General features: G+C 36.1%; 1 protein-coding gene across 6 annotated transcripts in view; it reads right to left on the bottom strand.

The window, feature by feature from the left end:
• Positions 1-4,723: 4,723 nt before the first annotated feature.
• LOC149803458 (ependymin-related protein 1-like) overlaps positions 4,724-15,377 on the bottom strand; it is a 32,833-nt gene continuing 22,179 nt past the window's right edge. For all 6 annotated transcript variants that reach the window (XM_089953168.1, XM_089953171.1, XM_089953166.1 and 3 more), the window contains exons 3-7: positions 14,856-14,966; positions 14,266-14,341; positions 13,400-13,564; positions 12,082-12,173; positions 4,724-4,883 (exon numbers count right to left, since the gene is read on the bottom strand). In XM_089953168.1, the coding sequence (XP_089809294.1) occupies positions 4,824-4,883; positions 12,082-12,173; positions 13,400-13,564; positions 14,266-14,341; positions 14,856-14,966 (504 nt within the window). In that variant the 3' untranslated portion in view covers positions 4,724-4,823. The remainder of the gene's footprint in view (positions 4,884-12,081; positions 12,174-13,399; positions 13,565-14,265; positions 14,342-14,855; positions 14,967-15,377) is intronic.

Raw genomic sequence — 15,377 nt, 5'->3', positions numbered from 1 at the left:
ACTTGTCGACTCCTCAAACATTCTAGCAGATCACCACGTTGGACAGGAACTAAGAAACTCTTTTGCATGTGTCTACTTTTGTAAATGTACAAATCAAACGATCTTATCAGAATTGATAGACTGATATTTACTTTGGCCCATGGAGTATTCATTGATGATGTTCTACTGATTACGATAAAACACACGTTGATATTAATTCTGATGACAGCAGGGTTGTCTGCGTTTATCTCTAGATTTACTGTACAAAATGACCATCACAGCCCATCTGGGTGATTAGAGCGCAGTTTCGAAATACATTAGATCCCTTAAACCAGTGATTGATCACAATTTTGAAAAAGTGGCATATGCTTAAGTTTGCGAAAAGAAAAACCATGTTTTTGTATATAAAACATACATACATACATACATACATACATACATACATACATACATACATACATACATCTCTGCCTGCCTGCCTGCCTACCTGCCTGCCTGCATGCATACATACATACATACATGCAAGCACACACTCACGCGCGCCCTCAAACCAGCCTGGGTCAGCTATCGAAATGTGTCCCTGGGCAAGGCACTTTACTCCAACTGCTTCTCCACTAGATTACCTACATGTATTGATGTGCCATAAAGAACCAAAACCAAACACATACACACACATCCATACAGAAAAACAAAATGAAAGACAGCACACCTGAATTATTAGGTTATGAATGGTTCTTTGACAAACGTAAAAGTGGATCGTTTGTTTCGTTTCATGGCTACATTAACAACATACATTTTCTAATGATCTTACTTACTGAATACAGCAATAAATTCGAGCGTTATCACTATATATTTTTTCAGTTTTTTGAAGTTCATCTATGTTTCAATATGCACGTATAAACCGTTCTTGCAGCGTCAAAAATAATTAAATTCTATAAAAAAAAAAGCATGCGATATGCATCAATTTACTGACTGAATTTTTAGTGAACTAGAAATACTATGTACGTTTACTAAAGTGTCCGTAATCCATCAAGTAAAAATTATTCGGTACAAATGACGTGGTTTTGCTTTTAAAAAAAACAAACAGTTTCCTTAGGAAATAAACGGAAGCGTATATTATTTCGTTTCTAGAAAAAAAAACAGAAGGTAAGTCACTGAGAGAGAGAGAGAGAGAGAGAGAGAGAGAGAGAGAGAGGTGATATTTTGTGTTCGAAAAATTAAAGGAAATAATGATCATACATTTTTAACAAATTCTTTGTGTTAAATATTTTGGTAACTAGAATGCCACACATGGCAGCTCAGATTATTTAATGCATGTAACCTCGTTAGCAGATATTACACCTGTAGCAAAATTATTTAGTACTGAAAATATCAATTTCGCGAACCTCTAGCTAAAGTTTTAACTCAAGCAGTGTAAGCAAGTCGTATAGATAAAGAAGGGACATGCAAGGACACACAGATGTTGTTGTTTTTTGTATTTATTTGTGTGTTATTTTCGCTCCTCGTCAAATGTGTAATGTTGGAATGTAGGAAGACCAGTGGAGTAATCATTCTGCGGCATTGCTCATGGAACACGGATAGCCTCAAGCAGCTTAGTGTGGCAATAAACTTTTACTTCTGTCCAACTGAGTGGAAACCTTGGTTACGCTTTGGTCGGACGCAAATGACAACACGTAATCTCAAAAAAGTTTTCCAAATTTGCCTATCAATGACGAAAACGAAACTAGTTTTCCGTTAGAGCACCGTTTATACAACTTACTGTTTTGTTTTTCTTTTGTCTTCAATTAATTCTATATATATATATGCAGTTGTGTTCTGCTTCCAGGATGAGTTGCAACACGGGAAAAGTCATTTTTAAATATATTATATTCGTTGAAATATGCCAGTAGGAGCAAAATGATATCGCCACAGTGGCGATGTCAAGTGTTTCTCTACAATAGCTATAACTATTTTATCTCCACAGTGCCGACATAACTTAAGGAGCTACTTTCTTTTCCCATTTAGGATATTTATCTGCCCTTAAATATGCTATTCAAATCTGTATTTACATAGTTTACGCTGCTTTCTTCTTTTGTCGGATCCCCCGCCGCACTGTCTATCTCAGTTAGGATGAACAGATTTTAAAATGCGTTGATACCCTGTACCCTCTGGGATACATTTATTTAATCAATAAGGAGCTCCATTAAAACAATGCCTTAAATGAACTCCAAAGACTTTGAATTAGACTGCAAGTATCAAGTATTACATTTCTTGAATTGCTCTTCAATATGAATCCTGCATTTGATTTCTGACTGAGCATACGTAAACTGTTGCTATTAGATATTCCGTCAACCAAACACTATGGATTTTACACTCTACGACCAGCAAACACATTTAGTAACAACTCGTAGCTAAATAAAGTAATAATATTGTTCAAGTATTGATTCTAAATCACAAAAAGATCATAATTATCTTTGAAAATGATGGATGAATCGAACATTGTTGAATACTGATTACAAAACAGAACTGAGCGACAATTGAAATTTGGAATGAGCGTCTATTGCCGAACTAGACTGTAAGGTTCCCAATACCAACAGTTCACGTCTGAATTGCAGACACGTGAACAAGGTAACAAACAACCCCCAACTCCCCCAAAGCAAATCAATCCATACAGATAAACTCACAATCATTAGAGTATTTTATTTATTAATGATATGCTCTGTAATCTGTAATACATACATACATACATACATACATACATACATACATACATACATACATACACACACACACGCACACACATACATACATACATACATACATACATACATACATACATACTTACATATATACATACATATGTACGTGTGCGTGTACGTATGTGTTGGTGTGTTGCTCTTAACGGCACTTAGAACATGTTATTGGCTATATCATGTCCAGAAAATTGGAGTTAAGTGCCTTTCCCAAAAACACACCACGCTAGGCGACCCCAACTCATCATAGCCAAGTATCGAACTCGCGACCCTTCCATTACGAATTAAAAACTCTTAACGCTCGTCTCTCTCCGTCTCTCTTTCTCTCCTGTGACGATATTTACTTTGAGCCTATTACACATTGATTTTTGTCGGGTGTTAGACTTTTATCAGCGAGAACCAACTGGTACATAGCGGTAGACAATATAATAATAATAATAATAATAATAATGAGGACTTTGCATAGCGCCTAATCTGTAGAAACTCTAAGCGCTTTACAACATTAGACAACACTTATAACATAAAAAACATATAATAAGTCTGAAAGTACTAATGAACACACAAGTGTTTTAGTGGCATCAGCTGAAAGATATTTGCGAATGGAGCCGATGCGTCTCAGCTCAAGATATGCAGCCTTGCGTATGTTCATGACATGTTGGTGCAATGTGAGAGTACTGTCCAGAGTAACACCTAGGTTTCGTACTGACTGTGTGAACATAATGTTGGTGTTGCTGCTATTTATTGTATGAGATAAAGGATGTGAATGAGAAAGTCTTTGTGTTGTGATCAGAATGGCCTCAGTTTTATCATCATTCATCTGCAGCTTGTTACATGTCATCCATGATTTCATATCAGAAATGCACATCTCTACACCTTGGATTGTAGCATCGACTTCAGTTGGGTGGCTAGATTTATATATTTGGGTGTCATCAGCGTACATTTGGTGAGTCACTGGATGATGATCTATGACACTTGAGAGCGGCTGAGTGTATAGAATTTTCCCTTCTCAAAAGTACCTTTAAAGAATAGTGTCCGCATCCAGGGAGATGCTCAATCACGTTATGCAGATCATTTTCTACAATCGCCTAATTACAACAGTCTGCAATCGACTGGAAGAAAAGCATCTCTTAAACTTTACTGAAGAGTAAAACATAACAAACTTTAAAGTGTCGTTTAAAGTGTTTGAAACTATGTAACTTGATTCAGTTAACATATTTGTTTCAAAAGTAAAAGTCCTTTGCCGATTGCGCAAGGATATCATAATGAAACTAAATTGTGAAAAAATATAATCCCATGATTCGTGAACTTAAATACTTTGCACAACATGATTATGATAAAAAAATGTTTACTTTTATTAAAAATGGCAAGACAAGGCCACGAAAGAAAGCAGTTGGATAATATATATAAAGAGAGAGCAAACATCTGAATTCTGAACAAAGCATGGAAGAAGTCATGTGACATGTGGTTTGAAATCACGTGATAGGTTGGTTGAGCGAGACCAGGACAATGAGAAACACTGGTGAAGCTGCAACCATATTTGGATGAATCAGTGTACCTTTATTATGTGGTATTTCTAAGAAAATCGAAGGTTCAAAAGAGGTTAGGAAAACTGATTTACCCCATCACGGTTAAAAGTTTATGGAAATTTATCAACTCATCACTCTTGGTAATTACAAGCCTGTGTCCAATTATAACATGAAAATACAAATGTATTTAGACAAATGCATGTATAATCATATGTATTGTCTGAAACAAATGTCTGAAAAATGCATAATTAATCTATGTTAAATTAGTATTCATATTTAGCATTTTGAGTGAAATAATATAATACGCTTACTAGGTGTCCAACAACTATGACGTGAAATGGAGGGGGGGGGGTAAGGAGAGAGAGGTTGTGATTTTCATACAAAAATCGGGTTGATATTTAATTTCTAACTATACTATGTTACCAAGTTTAATTCAAAGAATATAATTAAGTCATAAAGGTAAAGAATAAGCTCATAAATACAAGCTTTTTGATCATTTTTATTTATATGCTGTTGTTTCTCTCCTCTTAAATTCTGTACTATTGAAATGAATGATGGCCGATGAAGATTCCAGTATACGGCATTGCTAATGGAACACGGATCGTCTCAAGCGACTTTGCGAAGGAACATGTTGAAAAGTGAAGTCCTGAAAGACAATAATAATAATAATAATAATAATAATAATAATAATAATAATAATAATAAAAATAATAATAATAATAATAATAATAATAATTGATTGGCGGGACGAAATGGACAATGTTTATAAAAAATATAGGAATTTGCTACTATGCGGTTTAGGGGTAGCGAGATAGATTGACCGACGGATGATGTCACAAAATACTCCGCTATATACATGCATACAAACGTTTATAATTAATAGGTGTTATAGACATAGACATAGTATTTCTATCTAACAAGCTAGATGCATAATCAAAATCCATGTGCAAACTCGTGGATTAAAGCACTGATAATTTATTTCATGAATCATTAATACACAGAAACCGTGTCCTGCAGCCAGATCTGCTTTATAGTTTTCAAGTAATATTCAACACTGGCTGCCTCCTGGAGAATTAGTCTGAAAAATTGATGCACCTCTTGTTTAAAAAGGTTCTTTAAATAACGTTGAAAGTTATAGACGTATCACTCTTTCAGGTGCCATGTTAATATGTTCAATATTATTTTAAATAATAGACTTTTTAATTGGGCGGATAATCACTAGGCATTTATCAAAACTCACGCTGTTTTAGGAAACATACGTCCACATACGTATACAGAATATTAATTTCGGCAAGAAAAGTGTGCTTTTGCTAAAGGGTTCAATTATATTAAAAAGACTTGATTTGGTTGTTGAGTTGCTGCTTTATGATATATCAACATGAAATGGATGTCAGAATAAAAAAAAAGAAATTGCTTGCTTTTCCTTTTTAAAGGATATTTATTATAGTAACAATACTATATTGTTAATTCCCAAGCATATCTAGTAACATTACTCTATATCCAGGCACTGAATTTGTGATCTTCATAACCTGATGTAGTAACAATACTACAGCTGATGTAGTGACAATATTACAACTGACGTAGTAACAATACTACAACTGACGTAGTAACAATACTACAACTGATGTAGTAACATTACTATATAGCTCTCCTGCTATCCCCGAAAACCGTGCATTAACATTACCCTATTTCCAAGCAATTCCTTTTTATAAATTCTGACAGCCATTATAAGTAGGTGGTTTTGTGCCGAGGCAACACCACTATAGCAAACTTAGTCCGATCTGTTTCCGTACGCTTTCAGTCACGTGTACAGCACGCTAACCACTGGGCCCTCACGTATACTCATTATAGGACAGTTTACAGTATAAATTACTTCCGTTAGGAATATCCAGCAAAACATTTAATATTGTACATCCAATGTATGAAAATGTCAGAGTAGAGTGAGATTCAATAATACTGTAATAAATCTAAGTTATACGCCATTTCTATTTACGTCTCCATTTTATAAATTGGCTAGATTCTAGTGATTAATTGTTTGATTATGGAAAGTCAGTGTTGGGGAAATATTTCTCGGCCCAAGTAATAAGCCAGTCTCTAGGGACACATGTCGCGGTGTGCAGTATTGATGAGGTTTCATGATGGCATGGTTTAACCTCCTAGTGAGTTCAGGTCAGAGCTGGATCAGTGGGCATGCGCTAAGATGTTCCTATTTAAATCTAAAGGTGTTGATTAAATTTCTATCTCAATGTCAAATATTTGTGATAGGGACTGATATTTTGTAAAATGGGAGAGGGGTTGTTCAATTACTGTGAGACGCCTTTTATTGCTGGCATAATGGTAAGTATACACGGTGTAAAGTCACATGAAAAATGAGGCTCAAATCGTGGTTCGACTGATCCAGGGATCGAGTAGGAAAAGAGTTCCCTGTCTTGGTGTTTGAGTTGTATTTATATTTTCATTGTCTGAAGAACAGACGCTACGTTATGGAAATCGAACAAGGAGAAAACACTCAGTTGTGACTTTGCCATGCAGTTTTGAAGTTGTGATGCAAATAATAATAATAATAAAGAGGACTTTGTACAGCGCCTAATCTTTAGAAGCTATAAGCGCTTTAGAGCATTAGACAACACCTATAACATAAAAAACATATAATGATATGACTACAAAAAACAAACACCATGACATTAGAAAACATAAAACATGCTGAAAATATTTAGGATAGGAATTATTATTTGGTCTTTTTTAAGTTTGTTCTTGCAGTCGAAACATGTGAGTTTTAAGAGCACTCTTGAATGGGATCACTGTGCTTTTGTGTCTAAGTTCAGTTGGCAATTCGTTCCACGTTGCTGGACCCTGCTATGCAAAAGAACGTTGTCCATATGACTTCGTTTTCATAGTGGGAATAATGAGTATACGATTGTAGAAGAGGAGCTTAAGTATCTTGCCTGTGTGTACACATGGTTGAGGTCGGATAGGTATATTGGGCTGGAGTCTGTTAGCGAAACGTAGCACAAGCAACAAAGCTTGTATTTGATTCTGGATCGAATGGATAGCCAATGTAGGGTACAGAACAGCTGGGAGGTGTGCTCTGATCGTGGTTCTCTAAGGATGATTAGAGCAGCTGTGGTTTGAACATTCTGAAGTTTCTGGAGTAGATATTGAGATGAACCAGACAGAATTGAGTTACAATAGTCCAGTCTTGAAAGTACTAATGAACACACAAGTGTTTTAGTGGAATCAGCTGAAAGATATTTGCGAATGGAACTGATGCGTCTCAGCTCAAGATATGCAGCCTTGCATTTGTTCATGACATGTTGGTGCAATGTGAGAGTACTGTCCAGAGTAACACCTAGGTTTCATACTGACTGCATGAATTTAATGTTGGTGTTGCTGATATTTATTGTTTGAGGTAAAGGATGTGAATACAAACGTCTTTGTGTTGTGATCAGAATTGCCTCAGTTTTATTATCATTCATCTGCAGCTTTTTACATGCCATCCATGATTTCACATCAGAAATGCACATCTCTACACCTTGGATGGTAGCATCAACTTCAGCTGGGTAGCTAGATTTGTATATTTGGGTGTTGTCAGCGTACAGTTGGTGAGACACTGGGTGATGATCTATGACACTTGAGAGCGGCTGAGTGTATATAATGAAGAGAACAGGTCCAAAAACAGACCCCTGTGCAACGCCACAACATACATCAACTGGGCTGGAGTGAATTCCATTTGCGGACACAATCTGTGTCCTGTTGACCAAGTAGCACTTGCACCACAGTAAGGCTGTATCATGAATACCAAATACATGCTGGAGACGGTGAAGTAATATATCATGGTTTATTGTGTCAAATGCTGCAGACAAACGAAGGAGGGTGAGGACTGTAATCGTTCCGCTATCCAAAGCAGAGAGAATGTCATTAACTACTTTTGAAGAGTAGTTTCAGTACCGTGGCATGGGCGATATGCAGATTGTACATTGCTAAAAAGACTGTGGAGTTGGGATATTTTGTGGTCATTGATTGACTAAGGAAAAATTATTTATAGTCTTGGCGAGTTGTTAGAATTTCCAATTGACAATGATTGTTGTCAAGAAGTCCTTGGAAATAAGGGAAAACAGGGGACTTTGAGCCGAGAGTACGTGAGTGTTTGATTCGCTCGGTAAAAGAGATCCACTTTGCATATAATAATACCTTACCTTATCGGAAAAATTTGTATGTGTAGCCGGGGAATGTTTGACATTCTAATTAATTCGAAAAATATAATAACAGTAGTGTTCAAAACTGACATAAGTATGCAATAACTGTTTATGATTTTATACGCAGTTGATCTAGTTTTATTTTCTGAATCCAAACAGGTTCCGAAAAATGACCTAAGTGTTCTTAGTACACAAAGTAACAAGTACCGCCTTAATGTTAAGAGAAAACAACACCAAATAAATGTTCATTCCATGCAGGAGGAAGTATACTAGATGATGATTTATTCTTCTATAAACGTTTAAAGTTAGGGGTTGCTCATAAATATGTATTCCTTGAATTGTGTTTGCAGCAAGGGGTTCTTTCACGCTTGTTCAGCAAACTTGAGTTTCACAAGCTTCAAAGGCATTATTGGCAATAGATAAATATTTGTACACGTTTGAAAATGTACATCCAAAGGTAAAATGTGAAATTTTTGACACACTGAATTCACATATTCTTAAATATTGAACTGTTGTTGAGCGTTGCACGAATATGTATGAAGAAATCTTCTTGGGGCTATAAAAAGGTATCCACCCAAAATAATTTTATTTATAGTGAGTGTTGGAGGACACCCTTTTCAGAAGATATTACCGCCTTTTGAAATACTGAACAAAGATTGTCTCCTTGGATAATAGAAAACAAGTATAACTTAAGGTTTACTGACCTAGAAAGCCGTCCTAAGTGAAACTGTGCATCATTTGTCTTGGATTTATTAAATAGTCGGATAGTGTGCATAAATCAAACTGTTGGATACATCAAGGGTTTCTTATCTTTGGTCAAACAAGAGCTGGCTGATATATTTCAAACTCAGCATGTCAGCCTATATTTTGCATAGAATCGGAATGTTACGTTACATATGGTTGGGCTGGGGTGCTCCCAATATCTTATTTAAACTATTATAAAAGTCCCACTCAGGCTCTATTTTGTTGGAAGTTACATTTAGTGAAAGACAGATGGAAAAAGTTAATGCCGACGTTTAGATGGTTAGATATACAAAAATAGATTGAAATTCAATGAATAACAATTTAATAATAATTCAATAATCAAATGACTCAAATTTCCAATTACACTCCTTCCGCTCGACCCTTTAATAATTGTATCGCATCACTTGACTAGCAGTGTGAAATTGATTTCCACCTGTTTTTGTATTTCTACTCATCTGTTGTATCCTTTCTATCTTATTTCTCCCAATTCCTTCTCCTCCTCCTCCACTTTCTCTCCCACGACTAGGCTTCTGTCAACTTCGACTGTTATGGCTAGTCTCAGTTCCATCTCTGTGGCGGTTCGAGTCTAAGATTCAGCCAATGTGGGTATGTGAGAAAGCTTGCCAGTAGCTTCTCGTGGGTCGGTGGTTCTTTCCGGGGTTTTCTCTGGTTCTTCCTCCACCATTAATACTGGCCGCCATGTATAGCCTATCATGTGCTTCAAAATGGCGTTAAACCCCACAACAACAACAAGTTCCATCTCCACCTCTTAAAGACTCGGGACTCAATGGAACCGGAAGTTTTCTGTCCCCTGAAAAGCTTTTTTTTCCTCGAAGATTTGTCTTTCCTTAGAATCTACCTCTACGTTGTCCCGCCAGATTACGGGTGGCTTCTTTTTCGGAGTAACCCTATTGATCTGCAATCCGTCTAGGCGAATACTAATTTTCCTCTTACAAGTTGGAAGGTATCATTCGGGTCTGAATTGTTATCACGCCTTTTATCTCAATTTTTGATTGGATTTCGCTATGGACCGATCCAATCAAACAAACAAAAGCGAACAACGTCCCTTTCGCCGTCTGTCAACGTGGAGACAGATTAGAACATGCCTCCTTCACCCCGTGGACTTCCTTCGATCCTTGAACAAAACTTTAACATATCGGTGTGATAACGGCAAGCATTTGTTCAGTGACGCGACCCGTGGCCTTCGTCGACTCAAGTTCGGTCTTTTGCTGGTAATGGTAGCCTTGTGTAAGAGTTCAACACTAACACAGCGGCAATCTTTAGATATCAAAGACAAGGTCGCGACAGGTAGATTATAGCTTATACATGACTTTATAACTGTGGCTTAGCAAACGTGACACGGAGATTTAGAAGAGACCAAAATGTACCCTTCTAAATGAAACAGCCGCAAAGAAAGACGAATATAAAATCTTAATTTTGGAAATGCTTGAGTATGCTGAAATTTATTAATTACTAAATTCCATAAAATCTACCAAGGTTATACATATAGAAAGTTATAGTCACAGAACACTGCTGAAACGTAATATTATGATGAATGCTACTTTAGAATTACATACAACTGCATCACTGAATTAACTAGTTACAGTTATTATTAAGAATTTAGTTTTACGTTCACTCTTAGTTTTAATTTCACCTGCATTTCTTTGCTTGATACAAATATTACTATCTATCTTATATCATGTGCAAAATTCTTATGAAACTTGTAATAAAAGCATTGGGAATATTGCGTATATATCGATGACGGTTTACGGGTTTTCTGACTAAAAGTTCTTAATATATAAACGACTCAAAGAAACGTATTTCGATGTATTTTACAGGCCACGCATTAACGTGTAGTAAACTTATTGTTTGGCATGCTGCACGTATTAATGCATGTAGTTATGCGTGTTTAAGTTTATGTTCGTGCATTTGTATGGTTACATGTATCAACATATATCACCTGCTCGTGTATATATGCATGTGGGGTTGCAGATGACCGAATAATCTAATGCGCTTGCCTTTTACAAATCACTCACATTTCATGTCTGTCATTGTGGATTCAAATTTCGGCTCGTCCGACGCGGTTGTGTGAGAAAGCTTGCCAGGAGTTTTCCGCGTGGAGATGTTTCTTCCCAGGGTACTCGCCGGGTTCTTCCACCACCAGATAAACTTGTCGCCATGTATAGTCTATCATGTTTTGAAGTGTTGAAACAATTTACGTTACCTTACGCTATGAACAAACTTAATGACCTAATAATGTTTCCTACCTTAAATATTCTCAGCATGTTTTTTTATTGTGTTTTCTAATTTCATGGTGTTTGTGTTTGTAATCATATCATTATATATGTTTTTTATCTTAAAGGTGTTATTTAATGTTGTAAAGCGCTTAGAGCTTCTAAAGATTAGGCGCTATACAAAGTCCTCATTATTATTATTATTATTATTATTACCTCCCCACCCCCTGACAAAAAAAAAAAAACACGAAATATTTATGAATGTAGTAGTGTGAATGGTGTTGTGAGCATGTGTATATATGTAATATTTGATTGAATATTCGTACATGAGATTTGTTTCACTGTATTGTTCAAACGTGCCACCATCAATTTTCGTAACGAACTTAAATGTATATATATGATGATGGTCAATCAGCTAAATGTAAATGAAAGACAATTAATTCATTCATTAACTAATAGTAAATATGGAGGCCCATTTGTACGCAAGATTCCACCTGTTCATCGGAGTATAAAGCTTACTTAAAAAGCTTTGGTTGGAACAAGGGCGTCACACGAAAACGAGGCCACCCTTAAGGCCGGCCAATGGTCTAAAAGCAACTTATTCTAGGTTAGTGCAATGCTAAAACACATCCAAACCCCTAATGATTTAGCAGAAATATCTAGCACTCACCACAGAATTGCAAATTGATGGAATGTTGAATACGGATGGATCCTTTATGCCTGGCGTGATACCAGAAAACTCTACCACATCCACAGTTGAAACTGGAACGAAGCAAAATATTCAGTTAGAAAATAAAAGTGCGATAACTTCCATTTCGGATTTGTCCCAAAAAAAACTCTCCCCCCCCCCTCTCTCTCTCTCGATCTATCGATAGAGCAATCAATCGATCTAACACATAATTGCCGCATGAAGCACTTACTAAATGATTCTCGGAAACTATCTTCTGATAAATTACTCAGACAGATTTTTTAAACTAAAATGCATATTTCTACTGGTATTTTTTAAACGTTTTAAAGAAATATCGTTTACACAAAGCACTTTCCTGATATTTTGTTCTTGGTTTGACAAAGAGCACTTTTGAAAAAGATCATGTCCACAGAACTGTGTAATCCCTCTTTTTAAGTGATTAATACATTTTTAATGAAGCCTGATCAATCAAATCGGCCTGTTTTCTTTTCCAAATATTTAACAACAATTTCACAGTCGGGCATAATGTTCATCAAGATGGCAACCCCATGTCTACCTAGATAGGTAAAGTTAACATGCATTATACAAATTACGTTTACACTTTCAAGATTCAACATAATATATTCTTTATCTTTTAGCTGTGGAAATACATTTGTCGTACTTTTCTTATTGTTCATGTTGCTGCTGTTATTTATTATGATTATTATTATTATTATTATTATTATTACTGAAAGCATTTTTTTTTCTGGGTTTCGTTTTGATTTGTTTATCTGACACATACCACTTTCCGTAAGCTTTGATTGAAATGATCTACTGCCGTATCCTTGCTGTTCATACGATTGTCTTTTTGCAGTATGTCTGGTTTTAATGTTGTACATTGCCTTTTTAGACTCTCACGTTAGGTTATTATTATTATTATTATTATTACTGTTGTTATTATTATTGCTGTTGTCTTTGCTGATGTTGGTGTCGTGTTTGTGGTTTCGTTACTGATGTAGATGATGATGGACATGGTGACTAAACAAACGTGAAAGACATTTGGCGTTGTTCTTTACATATTATTATTATTATTATTATTATTATTATTCTCAGAAACATTCAAGTTGTTTGACGCTCATTCTTTTTTTTTCTGGAGGGGGAGGAGTGTGCGGAGAAGGAGGTGGGGGAGAGAGAGAACAGTGTCAGCTCCACCCACCTTCTCGTCCCTAGATCTGCCTTTGATTATATAAAATGTATCATTCACTAAGTCACTGAATTTGTCTCGGTGATTTGAATACAAAGTGATGAAACACTGGATTACCACCCTCAGCCGTTGTGCCTGATATGGCCTCCACAATCGGTATACAACCGGTGACGGTCGCTGTGGCATACACCTGTAAACCTTTGTCTATGAAACTGTATGTTTTCACCGCCACCATCGCAGATCCAGCACCGAAATAGGTGTTCTGCACAACCTGGGCATCGTCTGTAAGTAAGTAAATATATAAGGAAAGAAAGACAAGAGTATCTGCATGCATGTTGGTATGTATGAATGTATGGATAGGGTTTAAGGACACATGAACATAATCCTGGCTATGCAGTGTCGTGCTAAAGCTATAACGCTACAATGGCAAGTATAGAAACCTTGACAAAATAATCAGGACGACATACCTCTCCAAACCGACTTATATATGCACAATGCAACAACACAAAATGCAAAGATGCTGGAAAAGCTTACCCTTCCGAAGAACATATATCGTGCCCCTACCCCTAAAGCATACAACACAAAGACAAAAGGGAAATGACAAAATGGAAAGCATGTTTTTTTTTTTTCCATGTGAAATTGCACTCATTTTAAAGTCAAAGACCTCGCAGGACGGAACTTTATCACCAGACGAAGCGAAAAGAGGCTGCCTCTACTAGTGACCTTACGACAAGCATCACGCGGCAGAGCGTATAGCGCCTGGTCGACATTGCTTGGATGGAAGAGAGAGAGAGAGAGAGAGAGAGAGTATTTTACTTCTTGTAATCTGGTATGGGGAATACATGATTTTGGCGGGAGTAATACGCTGATTATTAAGCAGTTATGTGCTGATTTTCCTTCCTTCGTATGTTTTACAAAAATTACGTATTATATTGTACTGATTGGACAAAACAAATCGTCAATAGTTCATTAGAGGATCCTACCTGGAATGCATTTTGGCTTCCATGGTTCAAGCGTTTTCTTGGTACACTTTCCATCGATAATCAGATACTCCGTTCCCTAGAATTGAATGATAGTACAGCTTTGTTTATCCTAACTATTTCATGCAAGTGAAGTATCTGTTACTTGAATTGTGCACAGTTAGGTATAGAACTAGTTAACTTATAACCTCTCTTTACTAAAGCAAAATGCAAGCACTCTAGTCATATAAGATCGAGTGAAAATATTTCCTACCCCAATTAAGGAGTTAGTAAAAAAAATTGCATGAAGTGAAAGCATTTAGCCTCTGGAAACAAAAATATCCCCACCCCAAACACCATCCCCAGTAATAAAATATCGCGCTGATATAGTCCAAATTCAATATGTCCTTCCGTCAGTCTGTGTCAACATCCATAAATCCGGGAATAATTTCTTTTTTTGCCACCATAAGCTTAGCTTCACCAATTGATAGGAAGTTATGTTACTCCGTTTGAGCGGGATTTGGTATTACATCGATGGATTAATAAGTTTAGATTTATTGGATACCTTTGCGATGACATCAATGTATAGTTCTTGTATTTTATTGTAAACTTACCCTGTTGTAGTCCTGAATTAATTTCAGCTTTATCTCGTGATCATCAACGAATAAATCTTCCTCAATAGCAATAATTTTCCCGGTGTTATTCAAGTGCACCATGAGTCCACCCTAAATTATAGAGACATTATATTATAAGCGTTCGGGTGACATGATGATAATCATTATGACCACGTTTCGTACCAATATGTTTTCCTTTCAATTGACATATTTATTGATATCTTATTCTTATGTGATGGCAAATGTTGGAGGGAAGAAAAAATTAATAATAGAGCTTTAGTTATAGGCTTTTCTTGTTTGTTTGTTTTGTTCTTTTTGTTTCTTGTTTCATTTGGTGCTAAGCATTGAACATGTCAAAGTTGCTTTTGACCTATTTCTTCTTCTAGTTTTATTATTAACGACAGCGAAGATATCATCAACTGCAATAATTGCATACTATCATAAGCAACGAACGCAACGACAACAATTATGGTTAACAAGATGGCGAGGATGTGAAAGAAAATATTGTACAAATTAAAACTA

Source organism: Sinohyriopsis cumingii, chromosome 3 (assembly GCF_028554795.1).
Source record: "Sinohyriopsis cumingii isolate HCF-2022 chromosome 3, ASM2855479v2, whole genome shotgun sequence".
Taxonomy (NCBI): Eukaryota; Metazoa; Mollusca; class Bivalvia; order Unionida; family Unionidae; genus Sinohyriopsis; species Sinohyriopsis cumingii.
Note: the sequence above shows the minus strand (reverse complement) of the source record. Positions and strands in the feature narration are given on the sequence as shown.